Source organism: Rana temporaria, chromosome 4, assembly GCF_905171775.1.
Source record: "Rana temporaria chromosome 4, aRanTem1.1, whole genome shotgun sequence".
Classification (NCBI taxonomy): domain Eukaryota; kingdom Metazoa; phylum Chordata; class Amphibia; order Anura; family Ranidae; genus Rana; species Rana temporaria.
In genome coordinates, this window is record NC_053492.1 from 119381267 (window position 1) to 119407157 (window position 25891).

At 41.9% G+C, this 25891-nt stretch overlaps 2 protein-coding genes across 3 annotated transcripts in view; both read right to left on the minus strand.

Moving 5' to 3' along the window:
• SNORC (secondary ossification center associated regulator of chondrocyte maturation) overlaps positions 1–20457 on the minus strand; it is a 42484-nt gene extending 22027 nt beyond the window's left edge. The window contains exon 1 of the mRNA XM_040348949.1: positions 18739–20457. Within this exon, the coding sequence (XP_040204883.1) occupies positions 18739–18814 (76 nt within the window). The 5' untranslated portion in view covers positions 18815–20457. The remainder of the gene's footprint in view (positions 1–18738) is intronic.
• A 572-nt stretch (positions 20458–21029) lies between these two features.
• Positions 21030–25891, minus strand: part of GIGYF2 (GRB10 interacting GYF protein 2) — a 183988-nt gene continuing 179126 nt past the window's right edge. For both annotated transcript variants that reach the window (XM_040348946.1, XM_040348947.1), the window contains 2 exons: positions 22965–23088; positions 21030–22610 (listed from right to left, as the gene is read on the minus strand). In XM_040348946.1, coding sequence (XP_040204880.1) covers positions 22543–22610; positions 22965–23088 — 192 coding nt within the window. In that variant the 3' untranslated portion in view covers positions 21030–22542. The remainder of the gene's footprint in view (positions 22611–22964; positions 23089–25891) is intronic.

Sequence of the window (25891 nt, forward strand, 5' to 3'; positions counted from 1 at the left end):
ACTGACAGAAGACGTCAAGTGGTAAGCTGTATTTACCCCCCACAAGCATTTAGGGGATGTATACCAGTGTCTAACTGCTTGTTTCCTCATAAAGTTACATTGTTTCCAAGTGCCTGGGGATAAGATTCCCATAAGAATGAGCGAAGCGTGTCCTATCTGGTGACAACTTGTGAACAGCGTGCACCATTATGTTTCTTGAATAACGTGTGGACATACCCCGGAAAACCGAACAGTGTATTTCTGGAGCCCCATCATGAATTCTTATTATTACCATAACTAGCCCTATCTACTCCACTATTGAGGATATCCTCTGTATATATTTACACAGGGCTTTAGACTAAATGGAAATAGTACTCATATGAGAAGATGTGTATGGCTGTTGTGGTTGACACCTATGGCTTTAGAGTGTCTCATTTTATTAATGTGGTGAAGGTGGGTGTTTTTTCTATTAAATTTTGTATTTTTGTAGATTATCTACTTGCGGACATTTAATAAACCAAGTATAGTCCAACCAGTTGTTTCTTATTGAAGAATATTTTTGGAAGCCCTCTTACTTTCTATATTTTGTTTAGCGCAACACGATCTGTCTCCTCTCCCCCGACAGGACATGTATCGGCTCCTGAGTGACACAACGGGACTGTGCCCCCTAGACGTCTGGGAAGCCGAGGTCATCATATGACGGCCGTCCAGGATAGCAGAGCCACCTTGCGCCCGTCACATGACTATACGTGGAATGGGAAGTGGTTAATCTTTTCATAAAGGATATAGTGGTTGGTATTAATAGTTCAATCTCCGTGTTTTCGGAGGATGCTAAGCAGAATAACTTCACAAAAGAAAAGAGCAACTTTACAAGATGACCTCAATAACAAAAAGGATGGGCAATGACATGGCATAATAAGCGTAATGTTGAAAAATGTAAAGTAATGCACTTAGGGGCTAAAAATATGAACACAAGTTACTCCAGAGGGCAAAAACCTTTGGGGTAATCCAGGATGGAAAAAGATCTGGGGTTCCTAGTAGATCATAGGCTCTGCAATCTTGCTGCAATGCCAAGCTGCAGCAAGCAAAGCTAACAGACAATTTGCATGCATTAAAAGGGGTATTTACTCAAGAGAAAAGACCAATTTTACCACTTGACAAAACTCTGGTCCAGCCACATCTTGCCATCCAGTTCCAGTCACTAATCCTCAGGAAGGATATGCTGGAACTGGGGAAGAGTCCAGAGAATGGCAACAAAGCCAATAAATGGCTGAAGGGACCTCAGTTATGAGGAACGACTAAAAGTATAAAATTAATTCTCCCTGTAGAAGAAACGCTTAGGTTGGTATATGATAGTAATATACAAATATCAATAGTGATTCTAGCAAACAGATAAAACTACAGTATTTAGTCTCAGATTGCTTAAGAGGACACATGGCTACTCAATGAAGTTGAACGAGAAGCGGTTTAAGTTTAAACTAAAGGGATACTTTACTGTTAGAATGGTAAGGATGTGGAGCTCCCTTCCACAGTTAGTAGTGTCAGCGGGGAGCGACAATAATTAAAAAAAAAAACTCTTAGAAGAGCATCTTCTCTGTAAATTGCAATGTACAGCGATATGGGAAATGGCATTGACATAAAACACCTACACAGGTTGAACTGGGTGGATTGGTGTCTTTATTTAACCTTACCAACTATTTATGACACCAGCCATTTGTTGGCTTGACAGCTTGGTTGAAGGCAAAAGTAAATGTGACAGTTATTAACAGCATGCCTTAAATTGACATGTTTTTGGAAACTATTTCATTTTTGGGTTTAGTTCCACTTTAAGCTGCCAATTGACAGGGGAATAAGATCATGCTCACACATTCCATCTTTATTTGTTGTATATGGCCAACTGAAAGATTGTTATTGCCAATATTTTCACTACACTTTTTCAACCTTTCAGAAAGCATCATTGCTCGGAAATCTTTAATTTCAGAGGTGTGTAGTCTTAGAATGAAAAACTGCCATTTGCATCATAAGAGCCTCATACACATGGAGGTTTTATATGCACCCTGTACTTTCCCGGGTCCTGTAAATGATGCGCTGCAAAATAAGTGCCTTTCTGTAGTCCCAACTATGGGGGCAAGGCTTACCGTCCAAAATGCAATAGTTTTTATACAAAGTTCAGAACTGATTTTATCATGTTAACAGTGTGATTCTTCAATCCTATATTCATTCCAAGTCCTAAAAGCTGGACTACAGAACTCCTCTAATCCCCATCCTTCGATCTTGCTCCACATAATTTCCTTCCCAATCAAAACATTGCTGTTGCCTTGACCCCCAAAAGCCTGCCCACACACTGAGGAATTAAAAAGTTGTGCAAGCAAAATGCTTGCATGGCTCTTCTAAACATAGAATATTGAACCAATGCTGCTCCTAATTAACAAAACAGGCACAGCATACAGAACAGAGAGCTGGAGCTGCAATCTATAATTGCTCCATCGTTCCCCACTTGACTCAGAGTGGAAGGAAGAGTGTTAGCCCTGTGCAGGCTCTGCTCATGTAGTGCGATAACTACATGGGCAGAGAGTGGGATGCGACCTGTCTGCCTTAGTCTCACATCCCGTATGACCAGATAAAATTTAGGTAGTACCTAAACATACCCCTGAAATTAGTTTCAATAGCTGCCTGATGTTTTGTTTTACCCAGACCCTTACAAACATTACGATGGAAAACAGATACCTCTGTTACTGAGAAACACACACAGCAAAACAATATGAAACCGACTCCTGACATTTCTAGGATGCATACCCTTTCTAAATACAGTATGTAAACTTCATTGTGCTGTGCAAGGTTTCTGCATTGGACATCCCAACAAATATTATTGCTGTTAGAATAACTATCTGACATACAGTAGCTTCTGGGGATTTGAAGCATAGTTGCCCTGACTTGCAGGAATAGTCCTACTTTTTTCTTTTTCCTAAAAAATATACTTAAAGGAGTTGTAAATAAAAAAAAATGTTATGCTGAAATTACTGTTTACAGGGTATAGACATAATAGTTAATCGATTCCTTTTAAAAACGATATAAGTCAATCATATAATGTACCTGTAATTTCTAGTTTCGTTTTTGCATGTGGTTTTCTGCCTCTCTGCTGTACAGGAGCATACAAAGCCACAGAGCAGTGATGGTTTGGAAAATGAAACTGATCCAAAGGGGAGGTGCTGTGGGGTTTTAGACACACAGAAATCACACCTCCTTGAAGTTAGTGACCACAGAGAGAAAGCTCCCAGCACTGTGGTTATCAGGAAACAGACAACCAGGAAGTGTGGAGATCAGAGAAGAATTACAGCAACAACAAACAATGAGGACATGAAAACAGCACTGCATTAAGGTAAAGGAAGCTATTAAGATAACAAAAAAAATCCTTTACAAACCCTTTAATTGACACAGGTGGCCTCATTGCTGGGGAGGGATGTTGTCAGGCTTTTTCTGTAGCTTAAGGCTTCCCACGCCTACCCCCCCACCCCCCAGGAGCAGACAACGACTCAGCAGGAGGGATTCCCGTCAGCACTGTCTGTGTTGGTGGGGAAATCGTGGAAAATTGCCAGACTTAATTTGGGAGGGTCAAAAGGGAGGAGTTGTTGCCAATATCTTGGGAGTTGGGCTTTAAAAAATCCAGTCCACTAATAGTTTTGCCCGCTAAAGGATTTGTATTTCAGATTAGACATTTATGTAAAGCGGGCACTTTGGGCAGATCAAATACCCTACTCTTTTTATTTGCAGTTATACAATACAGTTTGGTCACCAACCTATCCCCAACCTGTGACTGGACAATGGAGGAGAGCACACTGATGAGATCAGCAAAGCTGCAGAACTGTGACTGGCTCAGTGCGCTGCCCTCCCTTTGAGTGCTGTGATGCAGGGAGCCCACCTTTAATATCCAATTGTTCTACACTCCAAAAAAAGACCATTATTTTTCTCTAAAGCCCCATACACACTATCAGTTTTCCTGCAGGTTTTTCTCTTCAGGTTTACCAAAACCATGTAGTGCAAGGGCCTGCCTGATTGCATACAAATTGAAACTCTTGAGGTTTGACCTCCTAATAAATGGTTTTGGTAAACCTGAAGGAAAACTGATAGTGTGTATGGGGCTAAACCAGCAGACGAAAGTTGCCAATAGACAGCATGATCTTCAGTGTTTATGGAGGAATCCCCTCCGTGGAGTTATAGTGGTCTCCTGTCAGATGGCAAATGGGGGGGGGGGGGGGTGCGTTGGATTGGGAAGCTGTACCGGCCAGGGGAACACACAGTAATTATTGCTAGGGTGGAAAAAATCAAGAGATGGTGTTGTGCTCCAATAGCATAGAATGGTGTAAGTGGAAAAATGTATAAATAGCCAAAATAGTATAATTGATAAATAAATGTGCGAATAGACTCACTGAAGGTAAAAATCGCTATACATGCTAAGATAAGGTGCATCCAAAGGTGAACTGAATGAATGTGCAAACAGTGCAGATAAGGTGACTCAAGTGCAAAAAAAAAAAAAGAAAATCTAAGTAAAGATAATATATGCAGTCGTAGAGGAAATCGCAGGATGGCGTTATGCTCCAATCAAAATGAAAACAGTGAACTGAATACGAGTGCAAATAAATACAAAAAGGTGACTGTATAATGTAAGTAAAATCACATAGTATGAATGGTGGATTAAACCACAAGATTGTCCAATTGTTACAAAGTGCAAATGGTGCAACTGCGACTCAGTCCAAGAGGTGATGCAATTTGATCAAAAGAAATTGCAAGGTGCAAGTAGAGTACTGGGTGCATAAATAAAATCGCAACGTGAGGATAATATATGCAGTCACAGAGGAAATCGCAGGATGGTGTTATGCTCCAATCAAAATGAATGATTGAACATAACTGATATACAACCATGATGGATGAATAAACAGTGAACTAAATAGGAGTGCAAATAAATACAAATAGGTGACTGTATAATGTATGTAAAATCACATAGTATGAATGGTGGATGGAACCACAAGATTGTCCAATTGTAAAAAAGTGAAAACGGTGCAACTGCGACTCAGTCCAAGAGGTAATGCAATTTAATCAAAAGAAATTGCAAAGTGTGAGTGAAGTGTTGGGTGCTAAATAACAGCAGGTGGCAAGGTGACTTGTTGGTAAATCTTTGGTTTATGGTGACACCCGGAGGTGTGCTGGCAAATGACCTTACAGCTGCAAGGTAAGCAGCAGTCAATAAAACCAATAGAATCACTCGGGGGTAGAGGGGATAACTCCTATACATCCTTCCAGTGGTGTGGTGCCTAGGGGGTTAAGGCTTCCTTCCAGGCTGGGTGGTCAGCAAGGTAAGACAGCTCCAAAGTGTGTCACCAGGCAGGGTAGAGAAAACAGAGGAGGTTCTCTAGTGTAATAGGTTTTAAACACTCAGCGGTTTATTCAAACATATAACAAACAGGGTACTCACATTTAAAACAGTAATGTAGTGTATATCAGAAACGAGCAGCGAGCTCACACTGTGCAAACGTCACTTCCTGTGTCCTAGTGTCTGACACGTATCGTCACTATCACATGACTTCATCGGAGACATTGGAGCATAACACCATCCTGCGATTTCCTCTGCGACTGCAAATATCTTTACGTTGTGATTTTTTTTTTTAATGCACCTGAGTCACCTTATCTGCACTGTTTGCACACATTCATTCAGTTCACCTTATCTTAGCATTTATAGCGATTTTTATCTTTTAGTCAGTCTATTTGCATTTTTGTAGCATGTTATCAATTATACTATTTTGGTTATTTATACATTTTACCACTTACACCATTCTATGCTATTGGAGCGCAACACCATCTCTTGATTTTTTTTCCATGTCTCACTGTGGGTAGTGGTTGGCCCATACAGTAATTGCCGCACCTTTACCCTCTGCACAGTTTCCACTGTAGCGCAGGAATAACTACTTTACCCAATTATTGTTAGCGGCTAAAGCCACTGCCAAGAATTGCATGAAAGATCCGACAGGCTGGTCGTATTAAAGTTGATCAATCAACTTGGGTACAATCAGCCTGTCCATAATTGCTTTGAATATCTCCAGTCCCTGCTGAAATTCTAACTATCACAAGCTTAAGCAATTTCAATGTTTTACAGGGTTTTTGGCTAGTAAGAATGAGGTAAGTAGTTAAATTTGTAACTTGTTTTTTGGTTTAACAATTTCTTTGATGAAAGTTAGTAATGGACTTATGATATTCTCATTATAATCAATGTTCCTGAGGACACAGCATCATCAGACAGCGTGGTAGATAGGTGTTTACATCAACAAAGCATCTAGTGGCCTCAAGAGATAAACAGCGATTAGTAGCACTCCCACATCTGTGAAAATGTCACCATCTTCACATTGCTTCATTGAATGCAGCACACACAGACATGCACATTCCACATGCTGCTGGCAAATCTGGCACTTCACTGCCAGCGCTGCCTTGTACGATAACAAGATTAGATTCTTCTCCCTTGTTCCATCAGAAGAGCTGTACTGGTCTCAGTCCACACTGAGCTGAATCATCAAATTCAGCCAGTATCATATGCCCTCTACACCTTGCCACACCGAAAACTGCACGTGTACAGATATGTATCTTTGCTTGCACCAGCAAGTGGTTAAACAGTGTTTTTTTTTTCTCCCCTAACATTTTAAACCGTTACTACATTCTACATTTTTTTTTTTAAACTTTGGATGAAGAGAATTGTTAAACCCCTGTCAGATTATTTTTTTTTTGTGTGTGTCTCATTGGGGAATTTCCTTTCACATCCGGTGTCAGAAACCACCAGGTAACGAAAGGAAATTCCTCCAAAGTGAGGGAAAATCTCATTCTAGATAAGTGTAACTAAAACAGATATCTCCCTATTAAAAGATTTGCTTTCACTTCCTGCTCCGCTTTCCAATTACTTTCTATTTCAGTGACAATGATCTTCAGAACAAACAGGTAGGGAAAATCTCCCTTATGGTGCTACAGATGGCAAAAACGTATTTACCTAAAAAACTTCCCAACAATCAGCACAAGAGAAAACTTTCAAATCTGTACTCCAGGCTTCTTCTGCTAGCAATATTGGGTGTTTCTTTCACAAGCACCACTCCTGTTGTTCCACTGGGGGTTTTTCAGAAGAGAACTCGTCCCCTGAAGGCCATGCATTCTACTTCCTCTGTCTGAGGAAATGATGCATCAAGTTTCTTACCTAGAGCCCTTCTGGCTCCTCTAGCTCTTTTCCACACATGGTAATCATAAGCAAAAGAATTACTGGGGGGTAAGATGGCAATTTGAAAATATCTTACTAGCGTCTTCTATTCCTTGCCAGTGAACCCTCACCTACTACGTGCTGTGGGGGACTCTCTGCAGTTGGTAGAAACAGTGATGTAATGCAGTAAATTTACAAAGGGTCTGTCTTTAATAGGGGCTACTGATCTCAATATTACCTGAACTTGTTTGCTTCTGAACTGAGACAGGTGTGATGCCACTGGGCACCAAGATTTCTTTATGTGAAGAGCTTGGCCATGAGAAAAATTGTGCCAAAGCTTCTCCCACCCTCGGCGAAGAGCAGAAATTGATCACTTGCGCTTGACTTTGCTACCTCTGTAAAGGAAGTCCTGGCACACATTTAATCTGGTAAAGGCAGCTTCACCCTTGGCCCATAACAATTCTTGGTGGCCAAGAATAGCAGGCAGGAGTGCTTTATTTCTCTGAAACGAAATCCACATGCTCATAGTGGCAGGAAATGTGCAGCCTGGAAGGGGATCTTCTATACCTTGGACTAGATTGCTGATACTTATCATTCTGACAGTAGGGCTGCCTAGCTGAGAGAGCCCAGTTAGTGCTGGAATACACTTAGTAGCAAAAACCTACCTGGTCTCATGACCTTTACCTATAGGATTAGTATGAATCTGTTATGCAGTGAGAACATAGTGTAGGGCAACTGCAATACTGACATAAGACAGGAGAAATAATGCAGCACGGGTATGAGTGAGATATATACACACACACTGTACCAACAGTAAATGGGCCTTAATGCAGAGATTGTAGCTGCAGGCATGCAAATCTTAGTCAAAAGGACACTATGGGCTAGATTCAGAGAGAGTTACGCCGGCGTATCAGTAGATACGCCGTCGTAACTCTGGATCTACGCCGTCGTAAATTTAAGCGTATTCTGGAAACCAGATACGCTTAAATTAGGCTAAGATACGAGCGGAGTAAGTCTCCTACGCTGTCGTATCTTAGGGTGCATATTTACGCTGGCCGCTAGGTGGCGCTTCTGTCGATTTCAGCTTAGAATATGCAAATGAGCTGGATACGCCGATTCAGAAACGTACGCGCGCCCGGCGGATTTTTTTACGTCGTTTGCGTAAGGCTTTTTCCGGCGTAACATTACTCCTGCTATATGAGGCATAGCCAATGTTAAGTATGGACGTCGGGACAGCATCGAATTTTGCGTAGTTCGCGAATAGGGCTTTGCGTAAATTCCGTTCACGTCGAAAGCATTGACTATTTGCGACGTGATTAGGAGCATGCGCATTGGGATACTTTCACGGCCGGTGCATGCGCCGTTCGTTAGAAACGTCATTTACGCGAGGTCATGTTTTATTTACATAAAACACGCCCACCTCTTGACAATTTGAATTTGGCGTGCTTACGCCGGCAGATTTACGCTACGCCGCCGCAACTTACGGAGCAAGTGCTTTGTGAATACTGCACTTGCCTCTCTAAATTGTGGCGGCATAGCATAAATAACATATGCTACGCCCGCACAGTTACGTCACCCTACCTGAATCTAGCCCTATATCTGTAAACCCTCTGGCTGAAGAAAACCATTTTCTCCACTTTACTACCTATCCCCATCTGCTGGAACACAGTGTCTCTGGTACCCATCAGAGAGGGAGACATAGCACACAACTTTTGGAGACATTACCAAACTACAAATAACAAGAACACAAACTTGTCTTGGAAATGTGGTACCACAGCTCCCTGGATCCACTCACTTCATGGAAAGGAAAAGTTGAGTGAGTAAATTGAGACAAGCACTTCAGAGGTACAAATGTTATCCACACCTTTCCAACCCTAAAGATCCACAGAAATGGTTCCCTGCCTTACTGAAACACTTGGTATCCAAGGTCAGGGACTGCGCTGCAAGTCTGAACCTGCACAGACAACTATCAAAGCAACTACCAAAAGGTGGCAAGGGTTTTCTCCTCTTCACACTGATTGCAAGTTCCTTCAGGACAAAAAAAAGAGAAATGGGATGGTCTGTAGGCATCAACATTTTATAGCTTTACAATTATAGCAGAGCTCCAAAAGGCAGAATGGGAAGCAAGGAGTGATACGAAAATCACAGTTGCAATAAGTAAGGGAAAGCATAGTAGTGTTTACCTAAAAATTAAAGTGTGTTTGTTTTCTTTTTTTTTTTTATGCTGAGCTCCTGTAAATGTTATTTCAAGGAAAACTTGACTTGATTTTAAAAAAAGAATTTACAGAGCACAGAAAACAAAAAAGGACATGATCGCATTTGATAGTTATAAGAACACATATCAAGAAATACTAAAAGGTTCTGAATGTAAACAAGTGATTGTAAAGGCTTGTTTAAAAAACAAACATGTTATTCTTACCACCTCTGTGCAGTTGGTTTTGCACAGAGCTGCCTGGATCCTCCTCTTCACGGGTCCCTCTTTGCTGCTTCTAGCCCCTCCCTCCTTTGAGTGTCCCTCAGCCAGCGGCTTGCTATGGGGGGCACCCAAGCCGAGTCAGAGCTCTGTGTATCCATTCAGACACAGAACCCTGACTTGGCCCCGCCCCCTTTCCCCCTGATTAACCGACTGACAGCTGCAGGAGCCAAATGGCACTGCTGCTCTGTCTCAGCTAATCAGGAGCAGTGTCCTGGATGGATGAGGGGGATCGTGGATAAAGAGGCTCAGGTAGATAATTGGGGGGGGGGGGGGCCCGCTGCTACACACAAGTTTTTTATCTGCATTAAGATAAAAAACCTTCTGCCTTTACAACTCCTTTAACGTTTAGATGGCTATACCTAGCTAATTTCCCTCTGGCAGATGTTACAGTAATGTAGTTTTAATTGCCTTTAAACTTCAATTGTAACATGGAAAAATAAATTGAGCTGTATGTTGTCCTGTAAGCACCACTCAGCTCGACAAAACTGAATTTAAAAAACAAAGGAGCGGAGTGGCAAATAATCAGCCAAATAGTGACTGCATCTAAACACACACCGTAGTTCAGGTGGGTTCTGCAGCGGATTAATTACAATAGTTAGCAGTAGAGATTTCTCAATTCAGGCCAAAAACACATCTATACATTTTTCCCTCATTCAGCCGGCTCGTTTACACCAGACACTCCGCTCCCTCATCCAGACTTTTCATGCCAGGGCCATCTACCATGCACATCCCAGCAAAGGATAATTAGCAAGTAGACTTCCTCAGTTACCAATGTCTGGGCTCCAGGGAATAGTCTCTACACCCCAAGATTTTTCAAGAAGTGGGCGATGCCAGATGTAGATCGCCTGGTTACAAAGGTTCAGTTCATCCCAATCTTCTCCATTCCTCCCCATTAGATCCCATTCTGCTCTGCAGAACTGGAATATGAAGGGTATTCCAGCGATTCTTTTTGCACCAAACTGCCCCAGGCATGTACACGGACCTCAGACTCCTTTTTAGTTCATCTAGATCTTTTGTTTAAATAAATTCTAATCTAAAATAATCTAAATTCCAGTGCCACAAATTAAATGTGTGTGAATGGATCAATATGTAAATTTTAATAAATCCAAAGTTTAAAAAAAAACATAATTGTAATAACTGTGGGCAGCCATATGTGTCATAAGGCACATATAGAAAAACAAGTTCATGGTGAGTAAAGTCTATCAAAGTCCAGAACCAAGTATTTTTGGAAGACACTTCACGTTTCTCTATCCATATTTAATCTGCATCAAATCTGCCAGTGTGTGGACTCATAGAACACCTAGTGAATTGCACATTCACCAGAAAAAATATGCAACAAGTGCAACAAGCACAGCCTGATCTCAAGGCCCAATACTTCCACTGCGTAGCTCCAGCTTTCTAATGGATGCCTTGTCTGTCCTCACATTTCCATACAACAAAATACCAGCATGGGCTTTAGTGAAAAAGCTCACAATGGAGCAGAGTATAGCCATAGTGTCGTTTATTAAAAATCTTACAAACATATGATAAACCTTATCCAAATAGGGTAAAAATTTCTAAAACATGGAAATGCACATACAAAACCGCTACACTACAATCAGTGCAGCGTCAGCAGAGACTTTCCCAAGGACCAGTTTACCACCTTGATTCACAATCTCTGGACTTAATGGCTTGGCTGTTGAAGCCCAGAATCTGCAGGACAGGGGCCTATCAAATTTGATTATACGTGTTCTTTAAGGCAGGGAAATAAGACTTCTCACAAAGTCTACAAATCGCACCTGGAATTTATATTTCTCATGGTGCAAGCCAAAGAAATTCCATCAAAGGAAAAACTATGGGATGAATTTTGTGTCTTTCTCCAGTCTGGTCTTGATCACCATCTGGCTTTAAGTGCCATCAAGGATCAAGTCTGAGCATAAGCATTTTTTTTTATACATTAGGGAGCGTCTTCTTACAGGGTGCCACTCGCATCATTCCTTCTGTATGTTTCCCAGTGATCTGTGGAATCACAACCTGGTTTGGAAACCACCCTTTGAACATATCAGGATTATTAATTTGTTCATCCTTACTCTCAAGGCTAGCTTTCTTGTTGCCATCACTTCTCAAGGGGAGTTGGTGGCCTTAAAGTGGTTGTCAAGGCAGAAGGTTTTTCATCATACTGTATTCTATGCATTAAGATAAAAAGCCTTCTGTTCAGTGATGCCCATGAGTGTCTTAGCAATCCGATTCCCCCTCCTGATTGGCTGAGACAGTAGCATCAGGATTGGCTGCTGCCAAAGTAAGCTAGTAACACTGAGCCGCGACCACGTTAGCGCTAAAGCGACACTCGTTTTAGCGGCGCTTTTTTTTCTAAACATGTTATACTTACCTGCCCCGTGCAGTGGTGTTGCAGACAAGATACTCCTCTTCTGCTCTCCCGACCCCTCACTGCCGACAAGTGCCCCAACAAGCAGCTTGCTATGGGGGAACCTGAGCCAAGCTGCAGCTCCATGTCCCTATTCAGACACAGTGCCCGGTTTGGCCTCACCCCTCTCTCCCCTGATTGGCTGACTGATGGACAGCAGCGGAAGCCAATGGCACCGTGGCAGTGTCTCAGCCAAGCAGGAGGGGGAGTCATGGATGGCCAAGGTACTCGACACCGCTGGACAGAGATGGGGCTCAGGTAAGTATTAGGGGGTGCTGGGGCACACAGAAGGCTTTTTATCTTAATGCATAGACTGCATTAAGATAAAAAAAACTCTGTTTTTACAACCACTTTAAGTCTTGTGGCTCGAAGATGTCTGACACATGAATGTGTCACAGCTTACCATGATCCTACCAAGCCTCATGGGAGAGTCATAAGCTCCATAAAGTAGGCTAGAGCTCTATTAACTTACCATGCTTATATTACACAGGATTTGTAAAATGCCAACAGTTTGCAGAGCACTTAACAATGTAAGGTAGAAAGTACAGTTATAATAAAATCCAAACAGCGTTAAGTAGGGCCCAGCTTGTGCGAGCTTACAATCTACTAGGGAGGGGCAAGTGGTACAAAAGCGAACTGAGGGATGAGCTGATGGAAGAATTCCAAGTTCAGTAGTTCGGTGGAAGCAGTAAAGGCTTCCCTGAAGAGATGGAGTTTTGCTGTAAAGCACTCTAGGGCTACATTTCGTTGCACATAGGTACCTAGGCAAATGCCAGCCCCGTTTCTTATTCCAGCTGGGTCTGTGTATGGCTTTCACGGCAATGCAGAGGATCATGCGATCCGCAAAGCTGCAGTAACATAAGGCCCCTTTCACGCGGGGCGGATCAGCAATGATCCGCCTCCGTATGCTCAGCGGGGATCGCTCCGTTGATTTCCGCTGAGCAGGCTGATGACAGAGCGGTGCGTGCACACTGTGCTGATTTGTTACGAACGCCTAAAATGGCGATCGTTCCAATTTTTTATGTCACAGGGTATTTGTGCAGCGGTTTTGCTAACGCAATAAAAAAAAAAAAAAACAACACACTATATACCTCCATTTGTAAAATGTGAAAGATGTTACGCCAAATAGATACCCAACATGTCACGCATGCTTGCGGAATGGCGATTTCCCACAGGGCGGTGATATCCCACAGGGGTGGTGCGAATTTCATTTACATATGGGCACACGACTTAATTATGCGTTCGCTTCTTTGTGCGAGCACAGAAGGAAGGGGGCACTTTACATAAAAAAAAAAAATCCTATTTTACTTTTTATTTTTACACCTTCCCTTAAAAAAATGTTTTTATCACTTTTACATCTATTACAAGGAATGTAAACATCCCTTGTAATATAAATCAGGATGAAAAATCCTCTTTACAGAGAGACCTGGGGGCCAAAGAAGATGCCAAATCTCTCCTTTACCTTTAAAAGCAAAAGTTTAAAAAAAAAGAAAAATTGTACCAGTGTCCCTTATTACTAGCCACCCCAGAATAGTGTCACAGTGTAAACAAACTTGCCAGTTAACGGCAGTCTTTTCCCCACTCGCTGTGAATACCTGTCAGCAGACTGTTTGCACTGATCAATGGTGTTGCCCCATCAACACAGAAGAATACTTATTTGCAAAATTTTCTAAGAGAAGATGAGGTGAAAAAAATAAAATAAAAAATAAATAAAAAATGAAAGCTTACAGGAAGTGCTTAAGGCGTTTCTTTGATTTCGGGACCCTCTATGCAGCTAGCATCTGAAAGTCATACACATGTGGTAGCCTCATATTCAGGAGAAGAAAAAGAATGCGTTCTGAGGTGTAAATGTAAGCATGCCTTCACACCAGGGAGAATGCAACACTTTCTCCCTGGTGTGAAGAAAGCCTCTTGAGGGGGGAGGGGGCGAGCAGGAGTGTCAGGATGCCCACTAACACACAGCTACTCTCTCTACCTGCAAAGTAGAGAGTGTCCTGACCCTCCTGCTCTCCCCCTCCCCCCTCAAGAGGCTTTCTCCACACCAGGGAGAAAGCCTCGCATTACGGTGTGTAGTTACAGACAGAAGAACAGGAAGTGAGGATTTCTCAGAAGAAATAAGAACATTTAAAAGCAAAATGGAAGAATGAGGTAAGCGAAGGAGGACTGCACCCAAGGTAGAGGAAGCTATTTAGGGATTTTTTTTTTACCTTTACAACCCCTTTAATGACTTGGAGAGGATCTGCAAAGAGGAGTTGGACGAAATCCCCCGAGATGTGTGCAAACCTGGTGACCAACTACAAGAAACATCTGACCTCCAATTGCCAATAAGGGTTTTGCCACAAAGTACCAAGTCATGTTTTGCGAACGGGTCAAATACTTATTTCACGCAATACAAATCAATTTTAAACTTTTTTGAAATGCGTTTTTCTGGTTTTCTTTGTTATTCTATGTCTCACTGTTAAAATAAATCTACCGTTAAAATTATAGACTGATCATTTCTTTTTCAGTGGGCAAACGTACAAAATCAGCAGGGGATTAAATATTTTTCTTTCACTGTATACCATAACTTTCATAATATATTAAAGCTTTCATTTTGTTTTTATGAAAGTAATGTAGCAGAGATAGTTTTTGGCCTAAATTTATGAAGATTCATTTAAAACTGACACTAAAGCCTCATTCACACGGATGTATCACAGCATATCCCATGTAAGGGTCGTGTTTGCCTACATGTGGATACACAGGTGTTCCGTGCATCTCCAAGCAGACGGGTCCATTCAGGTAGAATTAGGAGGCGCTGTGCCCCAAGACAGCCGTGCGGGTGCACGGCCTCCACTGTCTTCATTCGGGGCTGTGCACCCACATGGATTTCAAATTGAGAGCAGGGGCCATGTCAGGGTAGTCGCTGTGTCTCAACTGACATGAATGGGAGTGCATGCATGGGGATGCACAGAAAACCTGTGCATCCCTGTGTGGGCAGAGTCCTTACGCAATATACACTGTAGTGTGAGGCCTGGGCTAAATCCGTTTCCCCCCGCCCCCAAATGATCAGTTTTTTTTTCTTTTTTTGGGTAAAATCTTTTTAAAAAAACAGCAGTGATTAAAAACCTAAAAAAAAATGCTCCATCTCCAAAAAAATACATAAAATTAATTTGGGTACATTTTCACATGACCAAGTAACTGCCAGTAAAAAGATCACAGTGCTAATGGTATAGACAGGAATGGGAGTTTAACATGTCAGTCATCAATTGGTTAAAGCTCAAGTTTATGTATGGACATTTTTGCCTAGTTACATTGGTCCAGCTTAGACCAATTTAAAGGGGTTGTAAACACTCACGTTTTTCACCTTAATGCATTCTATGCATTAAGGTGAAAAGCCTTCTGTAGTACTGCAGCCCCACAGCCCTGCTGTTTTACTTACCTGAACGCTGCCATCCTCCGTCCGAGAATGAGCACACCATCTCTAGCTGAGGTGGTGCGTCTCGTGTCTAGATTGGCTAGATTGCTAGCAGCACAGCCATTGGCTCCCGCTGCTGTCAATCAAATCCAATGACGCGGCGCAGAGTCCTGCATTTTGTGACTGGACACAGATGCGGGACTCACGGCGGCACGCCTACACAGGTGTCCACCAAGAAGAGCGCTTCTCCAACATGGACACTTGATGCAGGGAGGAGCCACCAGCACCACTGAGGGACCCCAGAAGAGGATGACCAGGGCCACTCTGCAAAATTAACTACACAGTGGAGGCAAATATAACTTTTTTTCCTAAATAATAAGAGGGTTTACGACCCCTTTAAGTACACAATATGCATACCTGGCTGACAGCGATTGCTAGCTTTTGGGCCCCATACCGAGCAGCTGACCTGCTTCTTAGTGGACACAGGAGGTTGCTCGCTCAGCATGGGCGCCATTAAAAGAACAGTTTCTCTCAGTGAATGAAAAGCATTCTCTGACTGCTTGACATAGAACAATAAAAGACAGTGGCGCTCACTGTAGTAGCAGTGCCTACTACAGCGATTTCCTGCTTCAACAGGGATCAGCCAGTTATGGCACATGCATACTTACATTGGTTCAAACTGTAATGTAGCTATGCAAACATACCTATACCTAAGCTTCAGTTTTAACTTCAATTACCCAATAATGTACCAATGAAAAAGTAAAATGGAGATTCTCTTTTCACATGGATTTGACAACCAAAAATAATCTTCACACATTTTAGTGCATGATCATAATCACATCCTTTGGTAAATCAGCCTCTACATGTTAAAGGGGTTGTAAAGGTTTGTTTTTTATTTTTTAAACAAATGTTATACTTACCACCTCTGTGCAAGGGTTTTGCACAGAGTGGCCCAAATCCTCCTTCTCTGGGGTCCCTCTGCAGCGCTCCTGGCTTCTCTTCTTGAATGCCAACATGAAGAGAAGCTTTCCATGGGGGCACAGTCCCGTCTGCTGCGTCCATTGACACAGACAGCAAGACTCGACCCTGCCCCCCATGTCACTCGATTTGATTGGCAGCAGCGGGAGCCAATGGATCCTGCTGCCATCCATCTGTCCAATGAGGACCCGAGACAGCGGCTGGAGCTGCTGTGCACATCCCGGTCACGATTAGGTACAGGTAAGTAAAAGGGGGGCTTGTGGGGGTGTTGCACTACAAAAAGGTTTTTGAGGGTTTACAACCTCTTTAAGTCAGATTGCAGGTGACCTCTGTCCCTTGGCTCTCAAGGGGAAGTGTTGGGTTCTAAAGATGGCAATCCACTAGTAGAATGTTGTTTGAATTTAGTTTTAAGAATGTTGGTTCAGTTTTCTAACCATTAGTGGGGTCATATCGACAATTGCTTACGACCGCAGTGGCAAAATCGAAAGAGCAGGATGGATATTTTTGTGAACAAACTAATTTCTAACCAAATAATTACAAATACAGAAGGGACAAATGAATGCAATTCTTTAGAACAGACATACCATAGTACACAAGACCATGGTTATAGGCTTTTAAAACAATCAGAGCATTTTTGTATTAATATTTACAGTATGTATATTTAAATCTTTTCATTTTATGAGAGGTTTCCCAAGGCACCTTGTAGTTTTGCACTAATCAAATGTGACAAATAGGGAAACCTTAAGGCTGCATTCACACCTGATCATAGCGTTCTTGGTCGTTTTTTTCCGGCGTTTTGTCGAGTGTATTTAAGCGTAATTGCATACAGCGTCGTCCGACCTTTTTTTACTTCGACGTTTTTTATTTTAGCCAATAGGAAAAATTATCATCTTTTCATCACTTGTTGCTGTTAGTAGATTTTTTTTATCTTCTGCCTGAGTGAAATGTTCTATTGATTAAAGCGACAAAACGCCCGTATAAACGCTCGTTGTTGCGCTAGACGCTTGAATCGAGCGTTTCCATTACTTTCTATGGGAAATACAAACGCTCAAAACCGCCCAATTTGCGTGACAAAAAAAGGGTCCGGAACTCGTTTGAGCTTCAGGCGTTCGGCGTCATGCGTTTTGGAGTGGAGATGTAAACCATCTCCATAGAGAATAATGTATTTTTCCCCCTCAAGCGTTTTGGAGCATCGTACTTCAGGCGACAAAACGCTCAGGTGTGAATGGGGCCTAAAAGGTTTCCACAAGCCATGATCCAGTTTTTTTTTTTATCTGTGGGGCCTCATGGCTATATTTTGTATTTAATTAGCTTTCAATCTTTGCCCAGATGATTATTGAAACAATCAATTCTATAATATTTAAAGTACAGTATGCGACATATGTTTTGCTATTTTAGCAGTTGATAGAAAATACATAAAGTCAGTGTGCAAATATGCATTCAAGCAGTATAAAAAAAAATAATCTGCTGTGAGAACTATACCACATTATATTGTGACATTCGTTGTGCTTTAACAGAATTTAAACATGGGTACTTGTATGTCACTTTTGCAAGGCCATAGAAAGAAATATGACTATTACAAATATAAATCAAAGTCTTTGAAGTGCAATGTTAGATATAGCTTAGATCCAACCACCACTACCATCTTTTTGGAGGTTTGCAGGTACGCGTTTATCTGAAAAGATAAGTGCTTCCTGCTTCTTCACAACCGTTTCTTAAATTCTGACATGCCTAATCTAAAAGCACTCTTCAGCATACACACAGTTAACAGTACAAACTGTACTGTTGACTCATTGGTAGGTACAAGAAAACAGGCCATTGGTCAGACTCACGACCGGCGTCAGTGTGGGGTTAGTAGCCACAGCGGGCGAATGGCCAGTGCCAGGATGAAAGGCGCCCTGTTACATTATACAAAGGGAACCTTGTCCGAGGCTTGCGCAGACCCAACCCTGTGTCCAGCCGCAAATGTTACATCAACTTATTTACAGAAAATCATAGATGTGTAACACATAGGTGTATGTCCACATCTAAATCTGTCCATAATGCTCTTAATGTTCTAGGTAATATTTTTTAACTGGTCTCAGGCCCGAGATTACCTTAAACAGTCATTATCTGTGACATAACAATGAAAAACCATATTAAATAGTTGTCAGTGAACCAGCTAAACATTGCTAAGAATCAGTAATCCAGTCAAATTCTTGCTGAAAAGGTAGAAGTTTAGCAGCATGAAGAAGCCTGTATGGAAATATTAGTAAAGATTATACACCCTTCCATATTACCTGTAAGGAAAGCAGGGAGTAAAATTCCAGTAAAAAGTAGCAGCAGCACAAGCTGTGGGGTCCTCGTGCAAGGCATGTCTGTCTCTGGCTGGGAAGATGTAGACTGAGAGGTGAGACGTTAGGGAGACCTTGCAGCCTCCGGGTTAACAAAGGTGTCTCTGTCCAGTAAGGATGGAAATGTTTAGCTGAGGATCAAGAGAGAAATACATACACAACCCAGACACCTCACACTCCCCTCATATCCCTCCTACTCCATCACGTCAGGAACCAGAACCACCCAGCAAAATTCCTTCTCCAAAACCATCCCAAAAAGAAAAAGTGTACTGTCCTCACTTTTTTTTTTCAATACAGTTGTAGAAAATACTCTAGTAATACATTTCTTTATGATTGTAGCCAATGATGTAGGAATTGGCGCCCTCAATATTTAAATGGCACAAAGTAAAATATAGCAAAATGATCTCCATGTGAAGGATTTATTACGGAATACAAAACTATTTTAATGTTCTAGAACTTTAATTATGTCTAAAATGTCATGTTTTCTATAGTTTCATAAACAATATATAAATAAAATGTATAAAATAACCAATTTGGACTCTTAACTGGTGTTATTCTGAAAGCTGAAATTGGGTTACCATAGAAATTGAGATTATTATTTTAGAGATGTATATATAATGTCCAGTGTCCTAGAACAATTATTAGGTTACATGAATACCAGTATTTAAGCTACTACTGCAATGAAGTGGCATAGTGCTGAGCAGAACTGTATTCATCGTGGGCCTATGGAGCAGCTAGATTTTTTTAGGCAGCATTTACAAATCTGGAGTAACAAAAAGCTTTGTGTGTTGGGTACAGAAGTCAGAAGGGAGACAATTATAGTTTATTAACCATTAACTAATACTTAATCTCTGTGGTGAATGCAGATGTTAAAGCTTTGCTTTTGCTGTGCTTACCATATAGATCAAATAAAGCTGAACTCCAGGCGAATGGAAAATACACCAAACAATGCAGCTCTGTATTCATTAATACAACTTTTTAAACCAAGCATTGCAAGCTTCCGGTTCAGAATTAGCCTCTTACAATCTCCTGTCCAGCAGAACCCAAAGTCGGAAAGGCAGCATAAGGATCTCTAGACAGTTGTACTGCATTGTTTATGTGCCAATGAAGAGTATTCCAATTGGTGGAAAAAGCAGAGACACAGACAGAGGAGGGTTCTTAGTCTGTTGCTACTCCTTTAGCTGTTCAGTTACAGGCTGGGGGAGAGACAAGACTTTTAGGTGTTAAGCCTAGTACACACTATTAAGTTTTCGTTCAACCAAGTGGGCTGAGCGGAAATAACAAAAAAAAAACAAAACGAAAGAGCTTGGTAGGAGTGGCTGCACTAACAAACCAATGTTAAAACACAATATCTCAGTGGGGGAGACTACTCCCCCCCCCCACCAGAACACACAACGGTCAACGCCCTCCGTCACCCTCTGGCTAAAAGCACCGATCGGATGCCGTTCGGCAGACCTTTATCAGTCATACCCCTTTGATAGAAGCCAGCCGAACAGAAGCTGCTGTCGGACTGGCTGCTGTACACACTGGCAGAATGCGATGTCGTCAGATATTCAGCCTGTATGTACGGCCATTTACTTAACTGGCTGTATGTGTGGCAGAACTGTGCAATCCTCAGGACTTTATTTTAAAAAACACACACACACACACACACACACACACACACACACTACAAATCTGCTGGCAGGGTAAGCCAACTCTTGTATGCATTTATGTTTTGCCTGGAGTGCAGCTTAGCACAAGTGTTATGAGGAATTCAGCCATATTTCGGAAAAGCAATGAAAAGTACAGGAGAAAGCCTTTCACCATAAATGACAAGTAGTATTTTTTGATTCAAGACATTCCCAAGTGAAACCGCACATTAAGTAGCTAAATAAAATATGAAGAACAGGGGTTTTCTTCCTTTATTACACCAAGTTGTTTTGCTTTTTCTTTTGTTCGGATATGAAATTAGGAAATACGTACTGTTAAACTCATTCATCACTTTAATGCTGAATAAGACTTCGAATTAAGGCAAAATGTTTCCATTGAGTACTGTTGACAAGCCTTCTGGTCTTGTGACCCACTGTTTCCATTATATATTTTAATGACTTTCTGTACATATTGCCCATTATATTGTGAAGACTACATGTAGCTACATGTGTTTCTCCAGACACTCTCCACAAAACACCAGTGAGCTCACAGAGCATACCAAATCCTGAACAGGAGAATAAATAGGAACTTTCCATGACAAGACGTAAAATAAATTAGGCTTTAATACAACTGTGTCTCTGGGACTTTTGTTCATGTAACGACCTATAATATAAAGTATAATCCCACGTTATATTTTAATTTTCCACTCCCACATTAGCACTCCTGAGCCACATCTTCTGCCTTCAGCGAAAGGCTAGTAGTCTTGATGATATAGGTCAGATCTGTTCGAGAACACAGATTGTTCAGTTGAGTGTTGGCAGGGAGCATGAACTAAAGGTTTTTTGTTTTTTTTTGGTGGCAGCTGCCCCAGTGCTCGATTGTCCATATGCTGGCATTTCTCAGATAATGGAGGAAGACTGTGGCAGACAAACTGAAGCTTCTATGGTTCGCACCGACATTCACCAAGCAATAAGGCATCCAAATCAGAAATATGTTATAATACAACCAGTGCTTTATTGAGGTCAAACCTGGCATCCCCCCAAATCACTGCACATGGGGGCAAAATTTGACAGTGTTCTGGGAGTGGTGTAAACTGTGTGTCACTTCTGATCCTCACCATGTCTGCACTTTACGTAAATATGCATTAACTAGGCTGAGCAGGTCTTAAAAACTCAACCAACAGCACCAACTGATTTTGTGTTTTTTTTTTTGGATCAAACTGTAGAGTGATCTGTACAAGTCAGAATCAGCTGAATTAAAGCCCAACCACGGGCGAAAAAAAAAAAAAAAAAGTTTTCCCATACAGTGGTGACTGGAGAAAGCTTATACTCGACCGATCCTCCGTTCCACCTGCAAACGGCACTCCACCCATGATCCAGTGATGTACTGTTCCTGATGTTCTCGTATCCAGAGCAGGTCTATAGGCATGACGACTTCAGGAACAGTCCACTGCACAAGACCGGGAGGGGAATATTTTTTTTTTTTTTTTGCGTTGGGCTTTAAATGTTGCTCCCCCCTGAAACTATTATATATATATATATATAAAAAAAAAAAAAACACAGTTAATTAGATGCACACGATAAAGTGCAAGGTGTGGACAGAGGGGAGCAACGCCATTCTTACCTCCATATTTTCACTCCAGAAGTGCAGAAGGCCACTTATACACTGCACAAACTTCAAAAGCTCCACACAGATTTAGGATGCCTTATAGAAAATCCACAGAGCTCAACCCCAACGAAGCAGTGAGGGGAGGTGCAAAGTTCAAACCAAAAGCCTCCTCTCCCCACCTAATAACGGTGGGAAAGGTAACAGACTGTACAAGTCTCTGAAACGAGACCGGACAGTACTGCAATAAGAGAAGGGTAATGTTCCCCATAACTCACTCTCTACCCACCCAGAGTGCCTTCACCACATTGCCCAGGAGGATGCCTAGGTGAGTGGAGGGTGAAGCATGCTCAACACTTGTCCTGCTCTGCAAAGCACTGTGGGAGGTAGCCCTGTGATGACCTGAGCAGGGCACCGGAGTGTGTTTTTGGGGTGGGTGGAGTCAAAAGTTCGGCTACCTCCTCTCATTGAGGTAGGGGAGTGAGACAGGTTACCCCTACCCCACCACGTTGATCAATAGTCCTGCGGAGTCTCTATCTCGCCCATGTTCAACCTCTCAGAGGAAGCGTTAACAGAAAACCCTGAAAAAGAGAGGCAAAGCATTAAATAAGAATGAAGCAATAACAGAGGGCAGAAAAGTAATATGAAGAAGGAGAATAAAGGGCATATTTATAAAAATGGTAAATGTGACATTTACCAAATATTCATAGTTGGTTAAATAATGCCTCCAATTTAAAACGTGCACTAGCAAGGTTCACCTAACGTTAATATTTGGTAAATTTGACATTTACAGATTTATAAATATGCCCCATAGCATTAAATAGACTACCAATGAAAAACATGAGGAAAGATTTATGAACAGCAGAAAGAAACATAAAAATAAGATGTGATGCCACCTGGACAGATAACGGATGTGAGAAATAGTAAGCACTTGCCTAGAAGACTTGGATCTGCACGAACCATCTTCTGTTTTTTTTTCTTGCGTCCAGCGCTTTGTGCAATTTCTAGTGTTGCCGGCTGTGAGTTTTGAATTGTTGGGTACATACCCCATCCAGATTCCTGATAAACCACAAGACAGTATTTTATTGGGTGTCAAAATATGAGAAATCTAGAGCACTTTACCTGCCTTATTACTCTCTATTTGCTGTTAAGGGTACTGCGAGCCAGGGTGCATGCCAGCTGAAATAGGAATTTTGATGTAAATTCCATATGTTAGAGTACAGTACAGAACACAGTTTATTCTTAGACCATGGTTTATATGACTCTACCTTCAGATAAGAGACTAGAGGAAAAGCTTTGCTGGGGACCTCACAGCTGTATACCCAATGCAATCCCACGTGTACTGCAAAGCTCAGTTTTCATTAGCCATCAGTAAGGAAATCAGAGAAAGAAGTGAGGGATCCTGTGTCCTGTATTATAAATTATAGAGTTTACAGGTATAGGACAAAATTCCTATTAATAAATTGTAATGAACCAGACACAGGCGTGGACCAATTCGACATTCCCAAGCAGTAAATCAAGGAGTGCCGAACAAAACAAAGTTGCATCAACAGGCCCATTTTAACAGGCAGTGACCGATGCTAAATGCTGTTAGTAAAACAAAACCCCACCTTCAGGGGAAAGTGGGTGCAGGTAGGGATAGAAAGACTCATCTCTTCAGGGTAGAAGGCCTAAAAAAAAGGTAAATTATGCATTCAACCAGGTGGAAAGAGGAAGGAACTCCATACAAGGAGGCAACCATATAGAGGACAGTCCTGACCTCAGCCATAAGATATATGGCCTCAAGGCAGGACTAAATGGAGGTAGAAGGCATTCCCATGGAGGGAGATAATAGAAGCTCCAGGGAAGCAATGCAAAAAAAAAAAAAAGGGGGGGGGCCCTGGAAGAATGCAGGGGGAGCCAAATAAGAACTACTGCTGCTGTTAGCGGTAATGGAAAGGAGAAGGTTTCCGGTCTCATAATAGCCTTTTATAGGAAAGTAACCCATTATGGCATAAGAAGAGGGTTCTGTGAGGGCAAGAGTACCTGAGAAAGACCCCAAAAAAAAAAAAGGTCAGAAAGCAACTTCTTGTAAAAGAGTGCATAAGGAGTGCAGAGCAAAAGTATTAGGCCTTTTTAACCACTTCAATACCCACCCATTGTGAAATGACGTCCTGGGTTTGAGTGGGGATATCTGAATGATGCCTGCAGCCACAGGCATCATTCAGATATCCATCTCCTCAGCCAGCGATTCTGTGCACCATAAGAACGATTATAGCGGCGGTTTCGGCGCTTGATCGTTCTTATAGGCGGCGGGAGGGGACGCCCCCCCCCCCTCCCGGTGCTTCTCCGGGCTCTCCTTTGCCATCGGAGACCCGGAGAAATGATCCGCCGGCGTCGGATGAAAACCATAGAGTAAGACTGGTGACCAGATGGTCACCAGTCATCTCTATGATCGTCGGAGGCCCGGGCGCGATGTTATGACGTCACGCCCGGGTCCTGGAATGTAAACAAAGCCGCAATCGCGGCTGAAAGCATTAGATCTGTGAAAAAAAATTTCACGATCTAATGCTTTCCAGCCTGGAGGAGAGATGTGGGGTCTTATTGACCCCGCATCTCTCCATAAAGAGTACCTGTCACGAACCATTCCTATTACAAGGGATGTTTACATTCCTTGTAATAGGAATAAAAGTGATCAAAAAAAAAAATGTAAAAAAAAAGTGTAAAAATAAAAGAAATTGAGTAAAATAAATAAAAAAATTATAATTTTTTTTTTTTAAACGCCCCTGTCCCCGGTAGCTCGCGCTCAGAAGCGAACACATACGCAAGTCCCGCCCACATATGTAAACGCCTTTCAAACCACATATGTGAGGTATCGCCGCGTGCGTTAGAGCGCCAGCAACAATTCTAGCACTAGACCTCCTCTGTAACTCTAAAATTGTAACTTGTAAAAAAAAAAATAAGCGACGCCTATGGAGATTTTTAAGTACTGACGTTTGGCGACATTCCATGAGTGTGCGCAATTTTAAAGCGTGACATGTTGGGTATTTATTTACTCGGCGTAACTTAATCTTTCACATTATACAAAAAAATTGGGCTAACTTTACTGTTTTGTTATTTTTTAATTCACAAAACCGTTTTTTTCCCCAAAAAAGGCGTTTGAAAAATTATTGCGCAAATACTGTGCGAGATAAAAAGTTGCAATGGCCGGCATTTTATTCCCTAGGGTGTCTACTAAAAAAACATATATAATGTTTGGGGGTTCTGAGTAATTTTCTAACAAAAAAATTATGATTTATGCATGTAGGAGAGAAGTGCCAAAATAGGCCCGGTATTGAAGTGGTTAAAAGAGCATACTTAAGCTTACAAGGCAAGGTCTTCCATTGAACTTGCAAAACCCACTCCAAACTCCTTAGTACCTGACAGGTCTTGGTTAGAATATGTTTATTCTTTTAGGGCTTCATTCACACAGGCATACTTAAACATACACCCATGTGAAGACCATGTTTTCTCTACACAGATGCACAGGTGTGCATGCATCCGCATGCAAGCAGCCCCAATTATGTCAACTAAGGTTGCATGGACAAAAGCGCTGCTCCCAATTTGACGTCCATGAAGGTGTGAGTGCATGGGCATTTCGAATGGCGCTCCCACGCATTTCAGTCCGCAGTGTGATCACAGGTACGGGAAACTGCATGGTCAAGAAGACCATGCAGCTTCCCTGCGGCCGTGTTTTTAAAAAGGTGCCTACACCTTTTTTGTTTGGTTCACAAGGCATAGTAAATGAATGGGGCTACCATGCTCGAACATTCATGAGGTGCACAGCCCACTATAGTGGGAACCTAGCCTTAATTTGGGGGAAATGTTGAGGATATCCCTCTCT